Source organism: Vanessa cardui, chromosome 21, assembly GCF_905220365.1.
Source record: "Vanessa cardui chromosome 21, ilVanCard2.1, whole genome shotgun sequence".
NCBI classification, from domain to species: Eukaryota; Metazoa; Arthropoda; class Insecta; order Lepidoptera; family Nymphalidae; genus Vanessa; species Vanessa cardui.
In genome coordinates, this window is record NC_061143.1 from 7,247,161 (window position 1) to 7,268,766 (window position 21,606).

At 30.3% G+C, this 21,606-nt stretch overlaps 3 protein-coding genes across 5 annotated transcripts; 2 read left to right on the top strand and 1 right to left on the bottom strand.

Moving 5' to 3' along the window:
* Nucleotides 1-521: 521 nt before the first annotated feature.
* LOC124538854 (peroxisomal biogenesis factor 3) lies at nucleotides 522-2,535 on the bottom strand. Its single transcript, XM_047116085.1, has 2 exons — nucleotides 2,321-2,535; nucleotides 522-2,081 (listed from the first exon to the last, which is right to left on the bottom strand). Exon 2 carries the CDS (start codon nucleotides 1,861-1,863, stop codon nucleotides 742-744), a length of 1,122 nt encoding a protein of 373 aa, XP_046972041.1. The 5' UTR covers nucleotides 1,864-2,081; nucleotides 2,321-2,535; the 3' UTR covers nucleotides 522-741.
* Nucleotides 2,536-3,696: 1,161 nt separating this feature from the next.
* LOC124538785 (proteasome assembly chaperone 2) lies at nucleotides 3,697-4,588 on the top strand. The gene has a single exon (XM_047115980.1). The coding sequence runs from the start codon at nucleotides 3,819-3,821 to the stop codon at nucleotides 4,560-4,562; it is 744 nt and encodes a 247-aa protein (XP_046971936.1). The 5' UTR covers nucleotides 3,697-3,818; the 3' UTR covers nucleotides 4,563-4,588.
* A 7,611-nt stretch (nucleotides 4,589-12,199) lies between these two features.
* Nucleotides 12,200-17,904, top strand: LOC124539003. Of its 3 annotated transcripts, none has more exons than XM_047116304.1 (4): nucleotides 12,200-12,589; nucleotides 13,225-13,391; nucleotides 15,578-15,694; nucleotides 16,593-17,904. In XM_047116304.1, the coding sequence occupies exons 2-4, from the start codon at nucleotides 13,313-13,315 to the stop codon at nucleotides 17,165-17,167; spliced, it is 771 nt and encodes a 256-aa protein (XP_046972260.1). In that variant the 5' UTR covers nucleotides 12,200-12,589; nucleotides 13,225-13,312; the 3' UTR covers nucleotides 17,168-17,904. The 3 variants fall into 3 exon arrangements, with proteins under 3 accessions (XP_046972260.1, XP_046972261.1, XP_046972259.1); XM_047116305.1 differs by having other exon boundaries at nucleotides 12,200-12,585; XM_047116303.1 differs by lacking the exon at nucleotides 12,200-12,589 and having other exon boundaries at nucleotides 13,009-13,391.
* The last annotated feature ends 3,702 nt before the right edge of the window (nucleotides 17,905-21,606 follow it).

Consider the following 21,606-nt stretch of genomic DNA (forward strand, 5'->3'; position numbering starts at 1 on the left):
TGCCTATTATAAATAAGATATTTTATTCGTCTATCTATTCGTCGTCTAATTTTAAAAATGTGTTAGGCTTTCATGGCTGGGTACCCTTCAATTTCCCTGAAATGGGTAATTGAAAAGGTTTTTTAATACGAAATTTGTTTTCTCGAAACCATTGAGAGTAGCAGTTATGTTTACTACCAAATATAACAACATTCAACTTTAAGAAGCACTCTTTTTAATTAAGCAGATCCATTATATTTAGTTATCCTTTGAGGCAGTTATTCATACATATCATGTATAATAGTTTGAACATTCTAGAAATTTGTATGAAATGATCATTCGAAATTCAGAACCATCATACACATATGAATATTCAGATGTGTATGTTCCATAGTTACCGAAATCTTTACAGATTATGTATGCACCAACTTAAAAATAATAATTTTAAATTGAATTAAGCTCTCGATATGTTCTAATTTATGTATCATTAACAACATTAGATTGTTGATAATCATTAGGTTTCTTTGAAATAAGTTAACGAATTAATCATACACTTTTATTACTGACCCCAAATTGTGTAACACATACATACAATAAGAAATATTTATTTTTATACCATCCCACAACATGTGCAAACACTTCCATATTTATAAAACAATGAATAAAATTATAATTGTAAATTAAATTTTACGCTACAATTTAACCAAACGAAATTAACAGGCATTTTGTTTCACTTAAAAAAATCACATTATCAATATGTTTTTATATATTGCTAAACACTTCATATACATTTGCACCAAGAACTTTTAACTTTTCGTTTAATGTAAGCTGTTGGGTAAGTAAGTCTGGAATGTTGGTGTTGCTTTTGCAAGTATTTTTTGTAATAAGTTCATTAACCACTGGCAAAAGCTTTACAAAGTGCATATCGAGCTTGTTCACATCAATAAATGGATCTGTATTGCCTCCTAATTTCAAGGCTCCATTTGTAATAACATGATCTTCGATTACTTCTAAGTGATTTTTCTTAGTCGGTACCCATTTGACAGTGAATAAGTTGGCAACTTCATCCACAACAGAAGAAAAACTTCTACTAACTGTAGACATAGCAACTGACATTACTTCATCACTCTCTAAAATGTCCATTGTTTCTTTAACAATTGTATCAAATCTAGCATCATTTATTTCAGTATGGTCCACCAAATAATGAACCATCTTTTTAATGGGGTCACCATCATTAGTATCTGTGCACAAAATTGTTTGTATGGACCAAAACACTTGTTCAACTTCCTGTAAAGTGATTTTCTTTTTTAAAGAAATCGGCTCTACAACCCTTTTAACAGCTCTTTCTATTTGCCTGGCTAAATCTTCAACTCCTGGGCCAACAAAATGATGACAGAGAGACAAGTATTTTGCTTGTAGCTCGCTATCTATAAGAGGTTCATCTTCATGCATAGAATCTCTGTACAGATAGCCACCAATTATATTCAACTGTACTCGTAATGTGACATTTAAAATAGACAAAGCATATATTAAGACACAAATCCTAGTAAAGATCATTACTTTCATTTGTTCCCATAAAGCAAGTTTATTATCAGGATTATCTTGCAACTTTTGTATAATCTCTTCAGTGTTAAGTATACTTAAAATACTTTCAGAGACTATTTTCGATAGTGAAAGTATGGTTTGATTACATGTTCTTTCAGTACTTTCAAAGTGTTGCTTTTTACGAGTCATTTCAAAGAATTTTTTTGCTTCTTTTTCTTGCCATTCCCTAAGTCTCTTTTGAGCATAGCCCATAAGCAAATATAAAGAGCCAAACACAGCACCAGTGACTATAAATTTCCTCTTATGACGTTGCAAAAAGTTCTTAATCATAGAAAACATTTTTTATTTTTATTTTACTTTAGCTACTACTGAAATTCAAGTGGTGCGTCAGAACGGTATTTAGTTGTATTCATAAGTCTCTTCGTTATAAAGGTCGTGGAGTCAATAAACCTTTCAACACAGTTCATAATGCATACTTCAGTTTTTGAATCCAAACGAATTGAAGGTCGACCCATACACGTATCCCAACACGTATCCGTGATTCCGTGTACTAAAACCTGAAAACAATACAATAACATAAACTTTAATAAGGAATGACAGATTGTTGAATAATAAAATCAAGAAAAAGAGCAAAGGTCAGATAAAGAATCACAAAAATATTGCGCTTGAATTACCCGAGTATACATTGAGGAGAATTTATAACATTATTAGCCAAAGTATCTAAAGAGGAAAATATGTAAGTTTTCCTATTCGTCTCTTAATAATACCTACCAAAGATATATCAATTCATTGTTACCTGGAATCGTTGTTTTTGTGTTTCTGTCAGAATAAAATCTTCAAACTGTGGATCTACACCTTGTGCTTCATTCATAATCAAATAAATATTTTATGGATATATTTTCTATTGTGTACGGGACAATACACCTATCGAAATATTAATTTTCAATTATAAGAACAGGCGCTATCAGTACCGCATAATTTAAGCGAAAGAACTTGTCATTTTGACACTTGTCAGAACTTACGATAGTGATGTTTAAATGTAAAGGCACTTACTATTTGACCGCTAACTTTTAATGATCCTAAACAGAAGTCAAGCAGTGTCCTTCGCATATACTGGAAAATTATTATTTGCTATTCGAATTAAAAAAAATGTACAGATCTTACGTATCTAAAAAATCATATTATCTATATTTTAGTGTTCTTCTTTTGTAATTCGTTGTTTGCAACCTAACCTGACTAACCTAACCTAATGCCTTTTTATTTTAGTTGGATATAAAACGTAAAAGTAAGACAACAAAAACCCACAGTGATGATGGAAAGGACAGCATAATAATGTTCTTTGAATATATTGACATTCTTAACTTAATTACTTCTATTTTTTATCCATTTTGACTACCTTTTAATGATCCTAAACAGAAGTCAAGCAGTGTCCTTCGCATATACTGGAAAATTATTATTTGCTATTCGAATTAAAAAAAATGTACAGATCTTACGTATCTAAAAAATCATATTATCTATATTTTAGTGTTCTTCTTTTGTAATTCGTTGTTTGCAACCTAACCTGACTAACCTAACCTAACCTAACCTAATGCCTTTTTATTTTAGTTGGATATAAAACGTAAAAGTAAGACAACAAAAACCCACAGTGATGATGGAAAGGACAGCATAATAATGTTCTTTGAATATATTGACATTCTTAACTTAATTACTTCTATTTTTTATCCATTTTGACTACCTTTTAATGATCCTAAACAGAAGTCAAGCAGTGTCCTTCGCATATACTGGAAAATTATTATTTGCTATTCGAATTAAAAAAAATGTACAGATCTTACGTATCTAAAAAATCATATTATCTATATTTTAGTGTTCTTCTTTTGCAATTCGTTGTTTGCAATTGAGAAAAATATTCTTTTTTCATTTCAAAAATATCGGCCCTAATGCCTTTTTATTTTAGTTGGATATAAAACGTAAAAGTAAGACAACAAAAACCCACAGTGATGATGGAAAGGACAGCATAATAATGTTCTTTGAATATATTGACATTCTTAACTTAATTACTTCTATTTTTTATCCATTTTGACTACCTCGATATTTTTAAATTGTATCTTGCTTCTATCAATGAAACAGTTTTTGAAGTTCTTAAACGTTCTTTGTTCTTGAATGTCATTGTGTCAAATATTTTATATTATGTCAAAGTCAATAATATAAATATCATCCGTTTCTATTAGATTCTTTAGAATTCATTACACTCAAATTTAAAAACTTCTATTAAGTTAAATAAAAAAAACTAAACTATGGATAAGAGCACTATATGGAAATTTTGTGATGAGAACCCTCTTAATGAATATACCTTAATCGTTCCAAGTGTTGCTGTTGGGAACGTCGGTCAACTTTCATGTGACTTGCTTATTTCCTCATTAAGTATGGTGAAAATAGCATCGGTATACAGTACAGCACAAATTCCTGTAATAGGAAGTGATCCATACAATTTAAAATCTGGATGTCTTTCAACGTCCTGCGAAATTTATAAGTCGGTGTCCAAAAAAGTATGTGTCCTACAACTAAAATCGCCGCTGATTTTTAAATACGCCAAAAAATTTCTCGAAGAAGTAATAGAAATATTTAAAGAGAAATTTATAAAAGACGTGATTATTTTATCTAGTAGTTATGCACATGAAAAGAAGCACATTCTTTCTTCGCCATTTAGATATGTCATAAGTGAAGGAAGTTCATATGCAGACAAGATAAGAAATGCGGACATAGTAAAACATGAGGATGATACTGGTGAATTAAAAATATTTGGTGGGGGATTTGCATCATTACTGTATAAAATATGTCAAGAAAGTAACATACCGTGTTTAGTATTGTATAAATATTGTTCGGAAGGTGACAATATACCAGATGCTTATGACATGATTAAGATATTAATGACTGTGTGCCCTTTATTTTCTGAAGAAACGGACTTGTTCACACATCTGAAACAACCTGTCTCTTGGACGTTGCTCTTTGGTAGACCTCCACCTCAAAATGTTTACTGAATATATACTTTCATATTTTCATAAAATATCGTTTTTTTTAAATAAAACCCACCTAAACTATTCTATTTATATTGTCAATATTTTAATAAGAATTTTAGAGGATGTGTGTAATATCCTTATTACAAGTGAAATTCAAAATCTCAAAGATTTTGTTTAAGACAAACCTTATTCTTATTTTTAAATAAAAGAGCACTTAATTCTATTAAGTGCAAAAGGATCATAATTATAAAAAAAAATATATACATTTCTATTTTGGCAATTAATAAATTTAAAGCTTGTGATTAAGAAAATAATAATTTTAATTTTACTGACTTGCTACATACACCTTTATTCAAGTGGTATATTTTGATGTTGAACAGATCCTTTAAAATAAGTACTGTAACTAAGATCTTTGAAGTCTATTTATCCATTTTACATATTAAATAGTTACAATAATTTTAAGTAGCCATAGCTAGAACCATAGAAATAAAAAAGCAAATTAATTATATTTTTAATAGTAATATGAGTTTGTAAATAAATTAATATGTGGAAACAATTTGTAAATAATATAAAGGCCATTTATTACAAAAATCATTTATTTTTAAAAATTATTCTTTTTTTATGGTACAGGTTGGAGGACGAGCATATGGGCCACCTCATGTAAGTGGTCACCTTCACCATAGACAATGACGCCGTAAGTAATATTAACTATTCCTTACATTGTCAATGTACCACCAACCTTGGAAACTAAGATACTATGTCCCTTGTGCCTGTAATTACACTGGCTCACTCACCCTTCAAACTGGAACACAACAATACTGAGTATTGTTATTTAGCGGTAGAATAACTGATAGTGGGTGGTACCTACCCAGACGGGCTTGCACAAAGCCCTACCACCAAGTAAATTGTTGTTGTTGTTGTTGAAATAGTTTCTAATTTTTAAATATCTGCAATGTATATTTGAATAAATTGTGGCATATTTTTGCAAAAGTGACAAATTTAAAAATTAACACACACTTTATCTGTACTGTAAAATGTAGTAAAACAAATGTGAGAAAACAGAATACTCAAAGTTCAAGGTACAAGGGACAAATTCAGTAACTCTTTGGTGGGGCTGTGTATACGTTTTACAAGTGTAATGTTTTAATAAATTAAGGATCCAAATTAAATATGTAGGTATTTTTTTGAAATATAGTCAGTTCGATTAATTCTATTGTATGTTTTAGTTATTTCTATACTAATAGTTTGATTTGATGTGCAAACAATTTATACAGGGATTAGGGAATGAGGCGTGACGGTAAGTGAGAGGTATATTTAAGGGCACATTAGGTTAAGTGGTCAGTGCCTTATATTAACACGTTCGCTGAGGCATCATTTTTAAAATTTTTCCATTCCTGCGGTACGAGGCATTTAAGACCTCGTATGAAACCTATCACAAAATGATACGAGGCTTATTAGACCTCATACCGCAGTGAACGTGTTAATTAGTATGAAGATGATGATTTTTAGCATAATCGAGCCTTGAAACTGTTTTCGACGAAACAACGAAGCTATGAAATGTGAAAAAAACGAGTCTTGCGATTATCAAATTATTTACGGAGTATGAAAACAGTGGCGCGGCAAGGCCAAATATTTATGTGTGCAAAATAAATTTTGCGAGACTCTTTGATACATTAGAGCACCACCATCGCAAAATTTCGTCTCGTTGTATTTCATAACAGAAGATTATTAAACTAACTTTGTTTTAATTCAAAATGATTTTATATAAACATGCATATTATATATTTACATGAAAAGGATAGAACACTAGTTGAACACAATATCTTTATATTAATTTATGACCATTATAAAAAAATTGTTTATTCACACCTCTTATGTATAATGTTATGCCTAAATTATGTATGTTATGATACTTATTATTGTAAGTGTAATTTGGATCTCTTTAAATACGATAAAAACGAGTGCGATATTTTATTTCCGGTTAGTGTATTAAACGTAGCGTTACATTATGTATTCAAAATTTAGCCACCAAATACAGTTTGTCATTAATTTTGGAACACGACACAGATTGTATGTTAGAGAGTATAATAAGACTTTTTCATTTTTAAACACCGTACTTATATTAGAACATATGAAAATATGGTTTTCACGTATTTGTTATATTATAATTTATTATAGAACCAAAATCTCGATTTGGGCAAAAACCATGTTACGATGTACTTTTTGCACGGGGGTGTCGAGTCTATGCTTAAGGCCTGACTATACGCAAATTATTTGCACAGATTAGTAAATACCAAGGGCCCGAAATTCATGAGTGCCCAAGGACCCAAGCAGACCTTGAGACGGCTTTGATTTCACGCACCGACATATGTTTGATGATGAATATTTAACCCTGTTTATTATCAGGAAATTGAATGTTATACATACTGCTTACAATAGAGGTCGGAACTGCTTGTAAATAATATATTCTGACGTCAACCAAATTTTGTACCGACAAAACTGGACTACCCAATCACTTAAAACGGTATCAATCGGGAATGCGAAATCGATACTAGGTCAAGCTTAGATAGCTGTTTGGCGTTGTAAAATATAATTCTGTAAAACAACTGTTTGAAAAAGCCTACTTGAATAAAGCATATTTTCATTTTGAATAAACTTGTTTAGCGTTTAGCAGGATCATGGGCTAATATTCATTTTAGTGTCTTTTAAGACTCAGTTGTGATAATAATTTTATGAATTTATTTACTAAATTTAGAAATTAAAGTACATCGTTAAAAAGCGTTTATAATTAAAAAGTTTTTGTAAATTAATATGAAAACAAAATCTTTAGTTTTACATCAGTATTTTTTTACATAAATTAATATCTAAAGCTTACCAGTGTATTTGATAAGAGTAAAATATATTAGGTATATAAGCTAATCATATTGATAAATGTTTGGTTATTCAAATGCTAAAATCTGTGACTCAGTTGGCCAGATAAGTAGCATCATTATTTACGTGGAAGCATAAAATGTGTTAGCTCGTAGCTGTGAAGCTTCAGCGAGAGCGACGCAAGTGTTATAAATAGCCTGTTATCGTCTAAGCAATAACTCTTTTATGGCGTCATAAAAAAGAAATGCTTTCTATTGGATAAAGAGATTTCTATAAACGACCACAAAACGTAGGCGCTGAACTTTTTAAGAAAACAAGTGCGATTTGTAATTTTTGTTTGTTGTTGTTACTTCTTTGTTCTTTATTATTTATTTTTATACACATTTATACCTATATTTTTTAATTTTTATTATTAATTACTTAACTATTACTTATTTAAGAATAGTTTAGATTTATGTCTTATGACATTCTATTTTGGTGTAATACAGCCGATATTAATACATTTTTATTGCAGAAGAGGGCTCTTGCAATCTATAACCTAATCTATCTTTAATCTGTAATTAAAATAAAGATAGACTTTAACTTTGATTGCTTTACATTTTAATCTGTTGTTTCTCGCAAAGAAATTTACTTTTTCCATACAATTATCCCTTTTTAGTTTAGAATTTTTCTGGAATAACTAACGAGTTCTACAATTTGATGACCTCCATGGTCGAGTGGTGTGTACGCCGGTTTTCATGGGTACGCCACGCTGAGGTCCCGGGTTCGATTCCTGGCCGAGTCGATGTAGATTACCATTAGTTTTCTATGTTGTCTTGGGTCTGGGTCTTTGTGGTACCGTCGTTACTTCTGATTTCCATAACACAAGTGCTCCAGCTACTTACATTGGGATCAGAGTAATGTATGTGATGTTGTCTCATATTTAATTATGAATTTTAACGATAAAATAAAATAATAATCATTCGTGTTTTATACAATGGCATTAATAGATCCACAGTCCATTTCGATTGTGATATAAGCGTAATCCCTGCTCGGAGAACCCTGATTCTCTACATGTTAATATTCAGGCGGTGTGATCTGATTTGTGTTGGAAGCGTTTGTAATAGCTGAATTAATATTTTGCGCACACCTGCCTGGCTTATAAATAAATTAAATAATTGGTACTGATACTAGGATTCAAAAGGATTTCTGTACGAACCAAATAAGATAACTTAATTGTTGAATGTCGACAGCAAGAATCGCATAAGTTAGGCTGCAATGACTTTACTCAGTAAAGTTGCAATTTAAAAGAAAAACAGCTTATTATACTAAAGAAAATTCATTACATTCGAGAAAAGTAAGAATTTTAACGACGACCTCAGGGCCGCCCTTAATAATTCTTCAATTATAAAAAAATAAAAGGCTTTCTTCTTAATAATATATCAAATAATGTCATGTAATATGTTTAAATTAATATGTATTTTATTTTGTAACACAACATTCGTATTTTTTAATTAACGAAAAAACTGTTCCTTTTCGTTATTTTGTACCTAATCGATGTATTATATCTTATACTTGGCATTAGGACTAGGCACCGCACCTAACTAAAACTGATAGTTATTATGGCCCGATAGGTGTAAACAAATGTTAAATGAAAAACAAAAGGAGATAAATTACGAACACACGCACACCAGAATTTTATATATAAATATAATGAAATTACGCGTTGCGTGATATTAGTATCTAAACCATGTATGGTTAATGTCAAAATGTTATTGGAACTGTAAAAAAACATGAATTATATATCTATTTTTATTTAATGTTAGAATTTTTTTCTACAAAATTCACACTTCAGTTACTCATTTTATTCTGCAGGGAGAGGGCGATATATTTAGAAATTATATGAAAAATATTTTATTAGAAAGTATACGTAAAATATGTTAACCAAAGATACATCAATATTAGCGTAAAGTGGTCCCATTTATATTCCGCCACTGATGATTGCTTCTTCGATAACAAATGTTGATGACGTAGATTGACGTATCGTCGCTCATTTTGAGGGTAAAAAAAACGACCGAGTTTTGTTAAAATTTGCTTTGATATTTTTAGCATGTTATATGAAAAATGATACACAAAAAGAACCTTTTTGTTAGTGAATTACGTGATGGTATTTTACAGATTTATTATAATACATAATATATCAAAGAAAACTTTATATTATGATAACAGCGTTGGATAGCTTTATATGGTTTAAAATAATGAGGTTGGCTGGCTGGGATATGCCTTGCCAAGGCATGTTTTGAATGACAGTTTTATTTTCATACTTTTAAAAAGTTGTGAAGTAGGTCTTACTGTGTATTTTTAATGTGCGTATTGTAGATTTAATAAGATAGCATGATAATAAAAATTCGACTGAGACTATTGCGACTTGCGTAAAGTAAGGATCAGTTTCATGTGTATTCCATACAAATGTCTAGTTATAATTACAGATTACATGAAATTAATTACACAGTACTTGAGATGACCACAATTGACTCTAATTATTAGTAATAATAAAGGTAGGTTTATGTCACCACACTGCTATAATGGGGAATTATATGCTATGTCAGATTTTTTGATAAATTAGGTTTTCTTATTTTCTTCAGAGTCACGAAAACTTGGGGGTCCAGATTAGAACCCGCAAATTTCGGTTAAGATCCCCGTGAACTAACTAACTGGGCAATCTTGGTTCAGTTATCGAAGAAGTGAAGTTCAGGTATCGAAAAAGTATGACATACTTATATGTTAAGTAAAAGTGAAGTAACCTAAGATCGGTGTCTCCTAAGTCGTATCTTGTAATTGCATTAGCTACCCGCGCCGACTGTCGCCTGATTAAACTGCTTTCGCCCTGATTACGACTCCATTACGTTTTAAAGTCACCGCCCTTTCTCCGTTCTATTTTCTCTGAATTACTCGTGCAATCGACCTAAGTCAAGTCAAGTGAGGTTTGCTACTTGTTTTCTTTTTACTAATTACTTTCAAAATTACTGAACTAATATTAAGTATATATTATAAAAGTAGAAATATCATAATTATTCATTTTATCAAATAGCATTTTTTAATCCTTACAAAATTTTACATTACACACAAATAGCCGTTCACTTACTCTTCATTTTTATCAGAAAACGGAGCATAAGCTTAAACCCGTTTAAAAAAAAAATTAAGCAATTCTATTACAAATTCAATCAATATAATATATATTTGTGAATGTATTCGTTTTGTTCTTATTATTTCATATTGAAGTAACGACATATATCTATATCTACAGCGATATTACAACGAAATACATTAACAATTTCGAACTTGTAACAAGTGTTGTAGGTTGGTATTCTCGTGGTGTCACAGTTCGCGCGGAGTGTGAACGACAAGCATAATTATTGTTCCACGTAACAAGTTTCCTGGACCAAACTTTTAATTGGTTTCATATATTTAGATTGCAAACCTTTTTTATAACAAAGTAACCACATGTTTTTTATTCTTTTTAATTCAAGCGCCGAGAATAAACTAAATGTTTAATAAATAGATTCATAACGATTGTAATAAGAATGTATGTAAAAAAAGTATGTATGTGCATATCTCATGTTCAAAAAATAGATGTTCGTGTGAATATTAGTTTACACGGTCTCTTTCATTTCCTGGAATATATTACGTATTAATGTGTAGATATGTGGTTCAGCTGTTATCTACACAAAAATGGCGTTCTTTTCAACGTACAATTAAGGAGAGCAAAATAACGATAGACTTTATAAAAATAACTGCTTGTTTTGTGCTTTATTTGTAATATAAACTATGAAACCGTGTACTTACTAGTTACACGGATAAAAATGCCTATATGAGCAAATATATTTTTAGTTTAATTTATCACAAAAATATTCCTTTGTATAGATATAGACGTTTTCTTTCTATGTATATTTCTATGCTTATATTATAAATGTGGATGAAACTCTGTCCGTCGCTCTTTCACTACCAAACCACTGAACTGAATTACTAATTGAAGCAAACTTGAACTCAAAGAAAGGTTTTTTTGCCTAGCACGTGTCAACCAACTCCTAAAACTCGAGCGGAACCACAGGCAGCAACTAGTTAATTATAAATTAAGAGTCCATTAAATTAAGCATTCGATAAAATCATTAGACTAGAAAAAAGTACTTGAAAAATTTAGTACAGTTGTTATTACAAAATAAATACATTAGTTTCATATAATATTCGGTATCATTTTAAAATTTACTTTAAGAAGTAGGTAAATATAATTCAAGCAAGTCATTGTCGACAAGCTCGTAAGTGAGCGTTATTATCTAATATTTCCGATGAATAATATGGGAGATTTGGATACGGAAATTGCCAATTAATGTATCCTCCCCGTCGTTTGTCTCCACCCTCATACCAAAACTCCGATACTTTTTCGGAAGATTTATTTATCGCGGCCCAGAATATATTACACTTATTTGTTAATCATTATGTTTAGTCTCCCGCAATGCGGATTTGTGACTGCTCCTACAATTAAAATTCAGTGGGCAGGTGTCATCTTTTACAGATAATTTGTTTTAATGCTGCTGTTATGTAATCTTTTAATTTCATAAGCTTATAGTATTTCATTTTTGGAATGCCATGGTACTAAGTATATGATTAATAATAAATTATTAGCTTTGATTGATCGTAATATTAAGGTAATATAATTACTATGAAATAGTTTGTAATGAATATATACATAAAATCTTCACTTTAATTACAAAGAATGAAAATGGTAAATATTGTAATGAATAGTAAAAGTATCTTACAAAATAAGAGACAATCATCCACTCAATTGCCACGCAATCCACTGAGTGACAGCTTGTTGCCATTAACATGATATTGATAAACTAAGTTACATTAACGAATGGTTACGCCACCACTGAATCCAACAACATGTCTGCTTTTGTCAACGGAGTTATTAAATTTTCAGTATGTACACAGCAATGTGCATTAAACAAGGAGATTGTGTCGAATGGTGAGATGTTTTTGAGAGAATAAGTACAGCCACTGGGGTTCACAGCATCTCGGTCGCTACGGCAGTCGCCTACGTGACGTAGCTGAAAGCGCTACGCGTTTAGCTACGTCGTAGCGTTTTTAATACGCGTTTTACGGGTTCGTGCAAAACTAACCGATTAAAAGAAACGTATGTTAGTGGTTTTATCATTGTGATAAATTAATTTTCTTCTGGTATATTTTTATTCTCAGCGACATAATATTTGTTAGCTAATTTTTAATTTAATTATAGAAATTTAGTTAAATATATCTTTAGAAACACTTTAAACCTATCTTTTTATATTTTTGTTCGATATCACCCTAATTAGTATTGATTTTATTGCGGCTGAGAGAGAATTATTATTACAGCTAACGTCGGCGACGAGAGATTGAATTGAAAAATTGAAGAAATTTAATGTTATTTTCATAATCATTTTATCATTTAATTATAAATTTCATTATTTAGAATTAGCCGTGTTTAAGGTTCGTCTCAATAATAGTACAAAAAAAATATTCAAAAAGTTTATGTTATTACTACTCATTTCATATCATACAATATTTACAAAGATAAAATGATTTAAAAAATTTAACAGTTGGTTAGACAAAGAGCAATTAATATTTTATTATATTAAGGGGCAAGCCCAAAGGGCGCCTAAAGCCAAGCTGATTAAAACAAATTAAGCTGCAAAATGGTTTAATTTTCTGAACAAAGAAGTGATTAAGTAAATGTTAGCACTTTAGCGATTTTGCAAAATAATGCGCGTTGATGCGAAAATTATTCACGTTTTAGCCGGCGCCTCTCCCTATAGAAACTTTTAAGTGTATTAAAAAAAAGACGACCGAGGAACAAGAGTGGAACTAAAACAAGTGCAATAAAAATGTTTTCGTTGTTGTGGATTTTAAGCATTTTCGCAATTTTTGTGGCAGACGTGCGAACCGGTGCTTTACAGCAGAGAGGTAAAACTGAAGTTCATTTTTAAATATTTTTATTTTTTAAACTACACAACGATATTTGGTTTGATTTGTAATTGAAAAAAGAGTAATTTAAAATATCATGGATATGTTAAAGAAATGGTAAATGAATATTGAATACACACAAAAATTGCTTGCTTGACCTTACTTATATCATAAAAGTAGCGAAACGATTTAAATATTGAAATCTCAAAATATTTAAAAATTCTCATTCTTTTAATAATAGCAGCATTTTTTACAAATTTATTAACAATGAAGTGAAAAGTATTGAAAAAAACTTTTTAAAAGATAATTTTTTGATTTAATGAATTTTAAATGAAACTTAAATATATGAAGTATAGAAAAGTAGTTCCGTTTAATAAAATTCATTTGTACAAATATAATATTTTATATAAGTAAGCTCTAACAAACACACCAATTTGATCTGCAACTTTTACCTTCATAACGAAATTACATAGATGTGTGCACATATACAGTGTACTCATTAATATAAAAAATAATACCTTAAGCAAAACCAATAAACATTTACAAATTAAGAGTTCGTAAACTGAATCCTAAAATTTAGATTTTAAAGATTCTATGTATTCAGAAGTAAAACGAAAACAATAAAAAAATCACCTACGTCAAGGTCAAAAAGGTACGATTATTCAAAAAAAAAGGTATATGCTTTTATTACTTATTTAATCCACATAAAAAAACAATACTAAACAAATATTGTTTTTTGATGCCGTCTTTATTATCTTATAAAGTCTAATCTATTAATGTTTTTTTCGATAAAATACATTTTATGTCCCTATTGAGGACGCTGTCCTACCCACTCATGTTAAGCGATCGACGCATTAAGCATGATTGTACTTATAATGGCATTGTTGAAGGGGTTGTGTCTGCGCCAAAAAGCCCTTTTATTGTTTACCGAAATAGACGCGTCAACATTTTCAACAATTTAAATTATTGTAGGTATAAAAAATAAAGTAGTAACAAAAGCCAGGATTACATTTATTTATACAGCGATAGAGTAAAATTTATTTCATTAATAAAAGTAGTTTACTGGTATACAAAGTTAAAATAGCTGGAGGGATATATACTATTAAGATAATATTATATTAATAATATTATATTTCATGTTTGATTTTTTTATGGATGGATGTATTGAATTTTATAAACAACTCGTTAGAGACGCTAGACTAGAGAACGCTTTGATAAAATTTAATTTCAAAATCAGATTACAAATGATATCTTTATGTGCCCATACATTTGTTACATAATAACAGACAAATAAATTGTATTAACATTCAATTACGAAATCTTAATTTGAAAATAACATTATATTGAACTAATAGACAAAGCGAGAGGGATGTCTTATAAAAATATATATAGAAAATTCATAAATTACTAGAGACGTGTTTAAAGCCGGGGACAGGAAGTTGGGAGTGGTTTGCGCAAACACAAAGTTCGTTGTTGTGTTGAGTGGCTCTAGTAAAGCTGTGCCACTGAGTTATGACTTTGCGGTATGAAGATATCTGCACTCAGTACGTACCCTGCCAAACAACGAACTTCATTACAAAGGCGAAATACTTAGCATTATCTAACTTCATTTATCATTCTTGTAATCAATAAGTAATATGCTTTGGCACATCAATAACATTAAATACTAACTACTTGCCGTATTATAAGTCCTACAAGAAAGATTTCGAATAAATTATAATTATGTACAAGTTTAATTTAAAATTCTTATGGTTTCATAGTTCTTCTTATACATTTATTTCACACTTATGCGCTCATAGCTATGATGCATTGATATAATTTATCACTGAGTTGCGGTACGTCTAAGGTATATGATGCTGAATTATAAACTATATCAGGAAGATAAAAGATAAGCGATACTTATAATATATAAATAAAAAACCTCTTTAAGTAAAGTTAATAAAAAAACATAAAGTGTTAGCGTTATAAAAGTATATAAAATAATCTTATAACATGCAAACCAAAAGTTTTTTTTAATTCAATGTTTGGATACTTTATTGATTTAAGTTTTTAATTCCCACAAGCTGGTAGAGCAGACGATGTTCGGACTTACGTCGTTTCGTCGGATTCGGATAAGCTAGACAAAAAGTTGATAATACCTAAAAGTAGTTTTTGTTTTAATTCTAAAGTTATACTTTTATTTCCAGATTTATCGCCTCGTAGATGCCACCACTGTGCTCACAAAGCACGCTGTGAGCTCGACAGTTCGCCTGTCGTGTGTCCAGCTGGGCAGCCATTATGCGCCACCGTGGCGAGTGCACCCAGTATGTTTAATTCATGTTTTTCTTTTTAGGACTTATAGCTGTTTTTAAATGTATCAGTAGATATTATATATTTTTTCTCTAAAAACATTTTTACCATTTGTAGTAAGTAAAGAACTAAAGTTTGAATTTTAAAACATTTAATATATTTTGCAAAAGAAGAAGTGTTACATAGTATATTAATGATTCACATTTGCAGTAGACTTTGACATTATGTGACTGTAATTTAAATAGCTGTGTTAATGAAACTAATTCAATAATTAATCTTAATACAGTCACCCCACCAGAATCCTTTTCGTGAAATACGAATAGAGGTGGAACGTAAATGAGCGCTAACCTTTATCACCAGTCCAAAAATAAATTCAAAACAAACTATTGTATTATTTAAACTCGTTATTGTAATTATATGGTTATAATATAAATTTTACTGTTTAAACGTTTTTGTACTTTAATTGGTTGAATTAATTAAAATACATTATAATAAATATTTTAAACACGTTCGACTACGAGGTTAACAGAAAAATGGCGTAAAATTTTTCCAATAAAAGCTGAATTGCTTCCAATAAATTTTGCCAGATTGTACGAGTATAAACTAAGAGAAATGCTCGATTTAATAATAAATTATAAAGCTTAAAGTCTATAGAACTATTTGGTAAAATTATGTCTGGTTGTGATAATATTATAATGATTCTGATAGCATCATAATATAAGTCACCTCTTTCAACATTAATAAAACAAATGGTGTCGGAAAATTAATTCTATTTAATATGTCGTCATACAATAAAATCAATACAGTACTGTTTTATTCCACAAAATAATTGTTTACATATTTATTTTGTGTATAATTTATATCTTAGTTATGTTTGTACATATGTAATAAACACGAATTATGTTGTTCCAGACTTTACATCTACACTTACCTGCGCAACTGCAAGCGAGTCACCTTGTTCATTAATTTATAATTCGAAATTGGCACTAGAGATGACCTGTATATGCAACGATCACCTCTGCAACGCGCCGTACTCCTCTCAGTTTCGAAATGAGCTACTCAATTTTTCAACGCAAATCCCTGCCAACACTAGCACCGAGCTCACCGAAACGTTTCTAAAATCCTCTTTTTTTGCGAACGTGACTAAAATGGAATTGTATGAAACGATAACCATTGTTAGAGACGCGGAGGAAAAAAAGACGACGTTTTTTTCCGCTCAATCAACGACGGTAGGTTTAACATCAATTGGTGTTGCTGAAGACGTCCCTCCGCGGGCTGAAGCCTTGAAGCATGAGGCCACCGTTCCACCTGATGATGATGAGGATGAGGTCGAGGGCAGCGGAAATTTCGAAGAGACAAAGTCTCAAGCGGCAGCGCCCGCCGCTCCTAGTTCTTACTTACCAGCTGAAGAAAATAAAGTTGCCTCCGTAATTGTAAACACATATTTATTAGCATTGACAATATTTTATCCACATGCGATATGGTAAAAATTGACAGTGATATAAGTTATTTTTTGTTTAAAAACTTCCATGCGGGTCTTTTAATATTTTAATGTCTATATATTGTTTACTTTAAACTTGAATAACTATGGGAGCAAAATTTCCAAATAACACATATTCGTCTAATTCCTTCTATGTTTAAAAATTATTGTATAGGTCCGACTTTTTTCTAATGGTTTAATATTTGCAAATTCTCTGTCAAAGTATAGAATATAATATATGTCTTTAAAATAATAACAATAAATAGTATTATTAAAAAAAAAATAAGAAGTGATTCATATTGTCGTTTTTTATTCACAGTAACTTTACTTTAATAGTGGTATTTGATGAATATAATTGTAAAATTATTGCAGTGAAACATTTCGATAACACGATTTTGATTGAGGAAAGTTTGTTAATAAGTATGCGCTATTTTGACGTTCGAATTTTTGATGTATTTTTTAATTCATTTGAAACCAGTCTTTGAAGATACTATACATATTGTTGTCCTTTTACAACTCTTTACTACATGCAATTATAAAACGATGTAACTTATTGTTTATTTTAGAAGAAGTGTAAGAATCTGAAATAATGTAATAATATCACTGTCAAAGTTTATATACATACACTGCAACTTTATTTTCTGTAGATATAGAGTCAATTATCGTGTATGTCATAATTGCCAACGTTGATCGTTCGATGGTCTGTTGTGATTTACTAATGAATAAAGGATACATAAATATATATATTTATACTTATTATTTTACCCATCTTGAATAATCTCAAAAAAATAACATATTATAATCAACGCGAAATTTTAAGAATATCAATATTCTTAAGTCAGAGCTACGATTAAACTTATCTTTTTCTTATAATTGGTACTTAACAAGGAAAGATAATATTATACGGATAAAAAAAAGTATAAAATGAAATTAGGAAGTTTTTCGTATTGTTTTTATGTTGCCAAATTGTTTCGCTTTTCATTACGAGTAGTATCACATTTAATCGGGTTTTTATTAAAGGCTCAGAAGTGGAGTGAACAACAAAGTACGTCAAAGGGAATTAATTTTAAGCCCCAGGATTAAAACAGTGCTCATCCCGCGTAGCTACTTGTCTATATCTAAAGCGGGAATTGTAATTGAAACTGGGCTCGTGTAACAGACATTTGATTTCAAGGTATTTGGAAATGAAGTGATAAATAACAAAGTCTTTCAACCGGTTTAAACGTTTAAGTAGATATTGAACGAGGGTTTTTGATATAAATTTGATCGTCGATAATTTAAAATAAGTCTTATAAGACTGTTATTCTATTTAATCAAATATTAGAGGATATTATGATGTATCTCTGTATTACATGTGATAGATAATAGACACTTTAATAGTGTCGTAGATAATTCAGAAATTTCCTAATAAACTATAAACAATATAATTCGAAGTTTAAAGTATTGTTTATATTCTTCCCTTTTAAATAAGGGAGACCAAGTTATAAATACATTCAAATTGCCTGTTCCGTCCTGTGTTTATAATATATTAATATTAAGTTAAGCACTTCCTTGTTGGAATGTATCAATAAGGATTGCGAGGACCTTCTATATAAATAGGACATGTATACGACGGGACTCTGTAGCCGATGAACAAAGACATCCTGTGGTAGGTAAATGTATTATAATTATTTCCCTCGAAATCTTATATACGTGTATAAATATTCTATAAAGTTACTAAGGATATTTCAGAGTCTGGCCTCGACAGGCAGCAATAACCGCTTGATGCACACAAAGCTCTGCTTTAGGCGGTAACTAAAAGGTTCAACATCGTACATTTTTATACTTCAAGTGTTTACATTATAAAGTGATTTATTTGATGTCAGACTAGATTATTATTATCATTTGATGTGCATATCAGTATAGTTAGATATTATTATTTTAGTTCACGTTACTATGGTTTTTAGTCTAGTGAGTTTCTTAAAGAGCTACAGTACTTGAGAATCGAGGTTAGAATCTTGAGCCATATGTATGTTATATTATACATCATCTGTTCCAATTTTCGCTGTCCATTATTAATAAAGCAAGCGATTTCTTGAAGTAGTATGATGGCTATATGATCAAGTTAAAAATTGAGAGAATAATACGATATTAGACAATCGGAATATAATCAATAAAATCATATATAAAAATTGGTAGAATTTTGAACACTTAAAATACTTCACACTAGGTGAGACCTATCCTAAAGAAAAGGCAACGTTGTAAGTTTGTTTTAGCCAGTCGATATTGTCAATACGAATTCATTTTTCCATAATTGATTTATTTCTAGTTGTTGTCGCACTTTGTGTCTTTTCTCTACGTGGATTCAATTTTACTTATGTTCTCAAAGTTTTCGTAGTTATAGCTAAAAGTATACACTTTTTTATAAGCAATTATGTATTAAAAGAATTAAAAAAATGATTTAGCTTTAGTTCTATGAGGAATAATATTTCTGATAGTGATAATATCTATGAGTTTATATAGGTTATAATTATCATTTGATATGTATTTTAATGATATGATGTGCTTGTGCATCCCTTTCATCACTAATGTTCCTTAATAATTGAGATATGATGTCCCTTATTTTTGAAATTACACAGACTTACATACCTACTATTCCAACTGGAATATAACAATAACGAGTGTTGCTGACTAAATACTTGAGTTTTACGGTAGAATATATAAAAACATGTAGGTAAGACTGACTTGCTATTGCTACTAGAAGCGCTGTCCGGTACTCAAATTTAATGGATAGAGTTTGGTCAATTGACCATAACTCATTTATTCGAATGGTAACAACCAAGATTGTTGAAAGCAGTGATTTATTTTTATTCTTAATAAATTCGGACATTTTTATGGTTAGCAGCTCCAAAAAACATTAAAATGTATGAGCAGCCAACATTTACATGATTTAATAATAATTTATTGCTCGTTATTATTTTTTTGCGTACTTTCTTGAGATAAAAAATTGTTGTAAATTAGATGCATGACAGACAACCTAATAAGTAATTTCGCTTAGTCTTTACTAGATTTATCAAAGAGGGGGCAGTACAATTGACAGGCCAAAATAGATTACATTAACATTAACTTTTTATTTACTGCTATAAACGACGAAAATGTCGAATATTTTGATATTGGAAAAACTATTTTCAAAGAAGAGTCAAATTTTCTGAAGGCATAAGTTTTCTCTTACTTTCTAACCATATCTGTAAGGTTGACTTTATGTTGTTTTAATAATTGTCTAACCTTCTTAATACCATTACAGTTATGACGATTATCGAATTACATAATTTCACTTTAATACTCCGAGACAAACCGAAAAAGATTTAAACTATTGTGACACATCTGCGCGCTTGTCTCGGCATAATGACCGAACTAACCCCTCCCGCTTTCTTTCCACTTTTCGCCACTGTGAGACAACTTTCATTTTGAACAGCTTATCTAGTAGTATAAATATAAGTCAACATATTTATATTCATCAAGTAAATAAGTAACAGCCTGTACATTTCTCACTGCTGTGATAAGGCCTCCTCTTCCCTTAAAGAGAGGGTTTGGAACATATTCCACCACGCTGTTCCAATGCGGGTTGGTGGAATGCACATGTGGCAGAATTACCAAGAAATTAGACACATGCAGGTTTCCTCACGATGTTTTCCTTCACCGCCGAGCACGAAATGAATTATAAACACAAATTAAGTACATATATATAGTGGTGCTTGCCTGGGTTTGAACTCGCAATCATCGGTTAAGATGCACGCGTTCTAACCACTGGGCTATCCCGGCTCTTATATTCATCACCTACATAAAATAATTTATCTAATAAAAATGTTCATTTTTCGTATATCCCTGCATAATATTAAATATTTTGTAATATACCACATGCGTACGCCACGTTAATATGTAAACGGAACTTCTTTATTTCGAACGGAACCGTGAAATTGCTTTTTATATGACAGGAAAACATTTTTGTGTTGTTTACACGCGCTGTTTATTGGCGCGGGATAATTTCATCCATCAGTATGAAAAGGCTTTTACTGGTGAATAAGTTAGCTTACACGAATAAAATATTCACACCGCAACCGAGTTACCTTTATAAAAGTTTTAAATTGCATTTAGAAATTTCACAAAGTGCTAAGCGAATAGTCTTATTTAAAAGGAGAATATTTGAAAAGCGTTTATTAAGTGTGATGCAGATTCTTCGCAACTTTATGAATCTATTATAAGCCAGAAGAAATTAAAGCAATCACTGTTTGCAATAAAAATGAGACAATTTAACATTAATAACTATTAATTTATTTAAGCTTTTATTAGGCATCCATACGTATTCCAAAGCCGTCTACAAATAGTAATATACAGAATATATGTTTATGATTTCAAAAAAAGGATCCCAAAGTTCGATTAAGTATAGTCCAAGTCAAAGTCAAAAAC

Bases quoted from the DNA above. Each gene is read 5' to 3' on its own strand.
- LOC124538854 (XM_047116085.1), bottom strand. From the start codon at position 1,863: ATGTTTTCTATGATTAAGAACTTTTTGCAACGTCATAAGAGGAAATTT.
- LOC124539003 (XM_047116304.1), top strand. From the start codon at position 13,313: ATGTTTTCGTTGTTGTGGATTTTAAGCATTTTCGCAATTTTTGTGGCA. The intron at 13,392-15,577 runs GTAAAACTGAAG...TTTTATTTCCAG, and splicing joins CGGTGCTTTACAGCAGAGAG to ATTTATCGCCTCGTAGATGC. The intron at 15,695-16,592 runs GTATGTTTAATT...ATGTTGTTCCAG, and splicing joins CACCGTGGCGAGTGCACCCA to ACTTTACATCTACACTTACC.
- LOC124538785 (XM_047115980.1), top strand. From the start codon at position 3,819: ATGGATAAGAGCACTATATGGAAATTTTGTGATGAGAACCCTCTTAAT.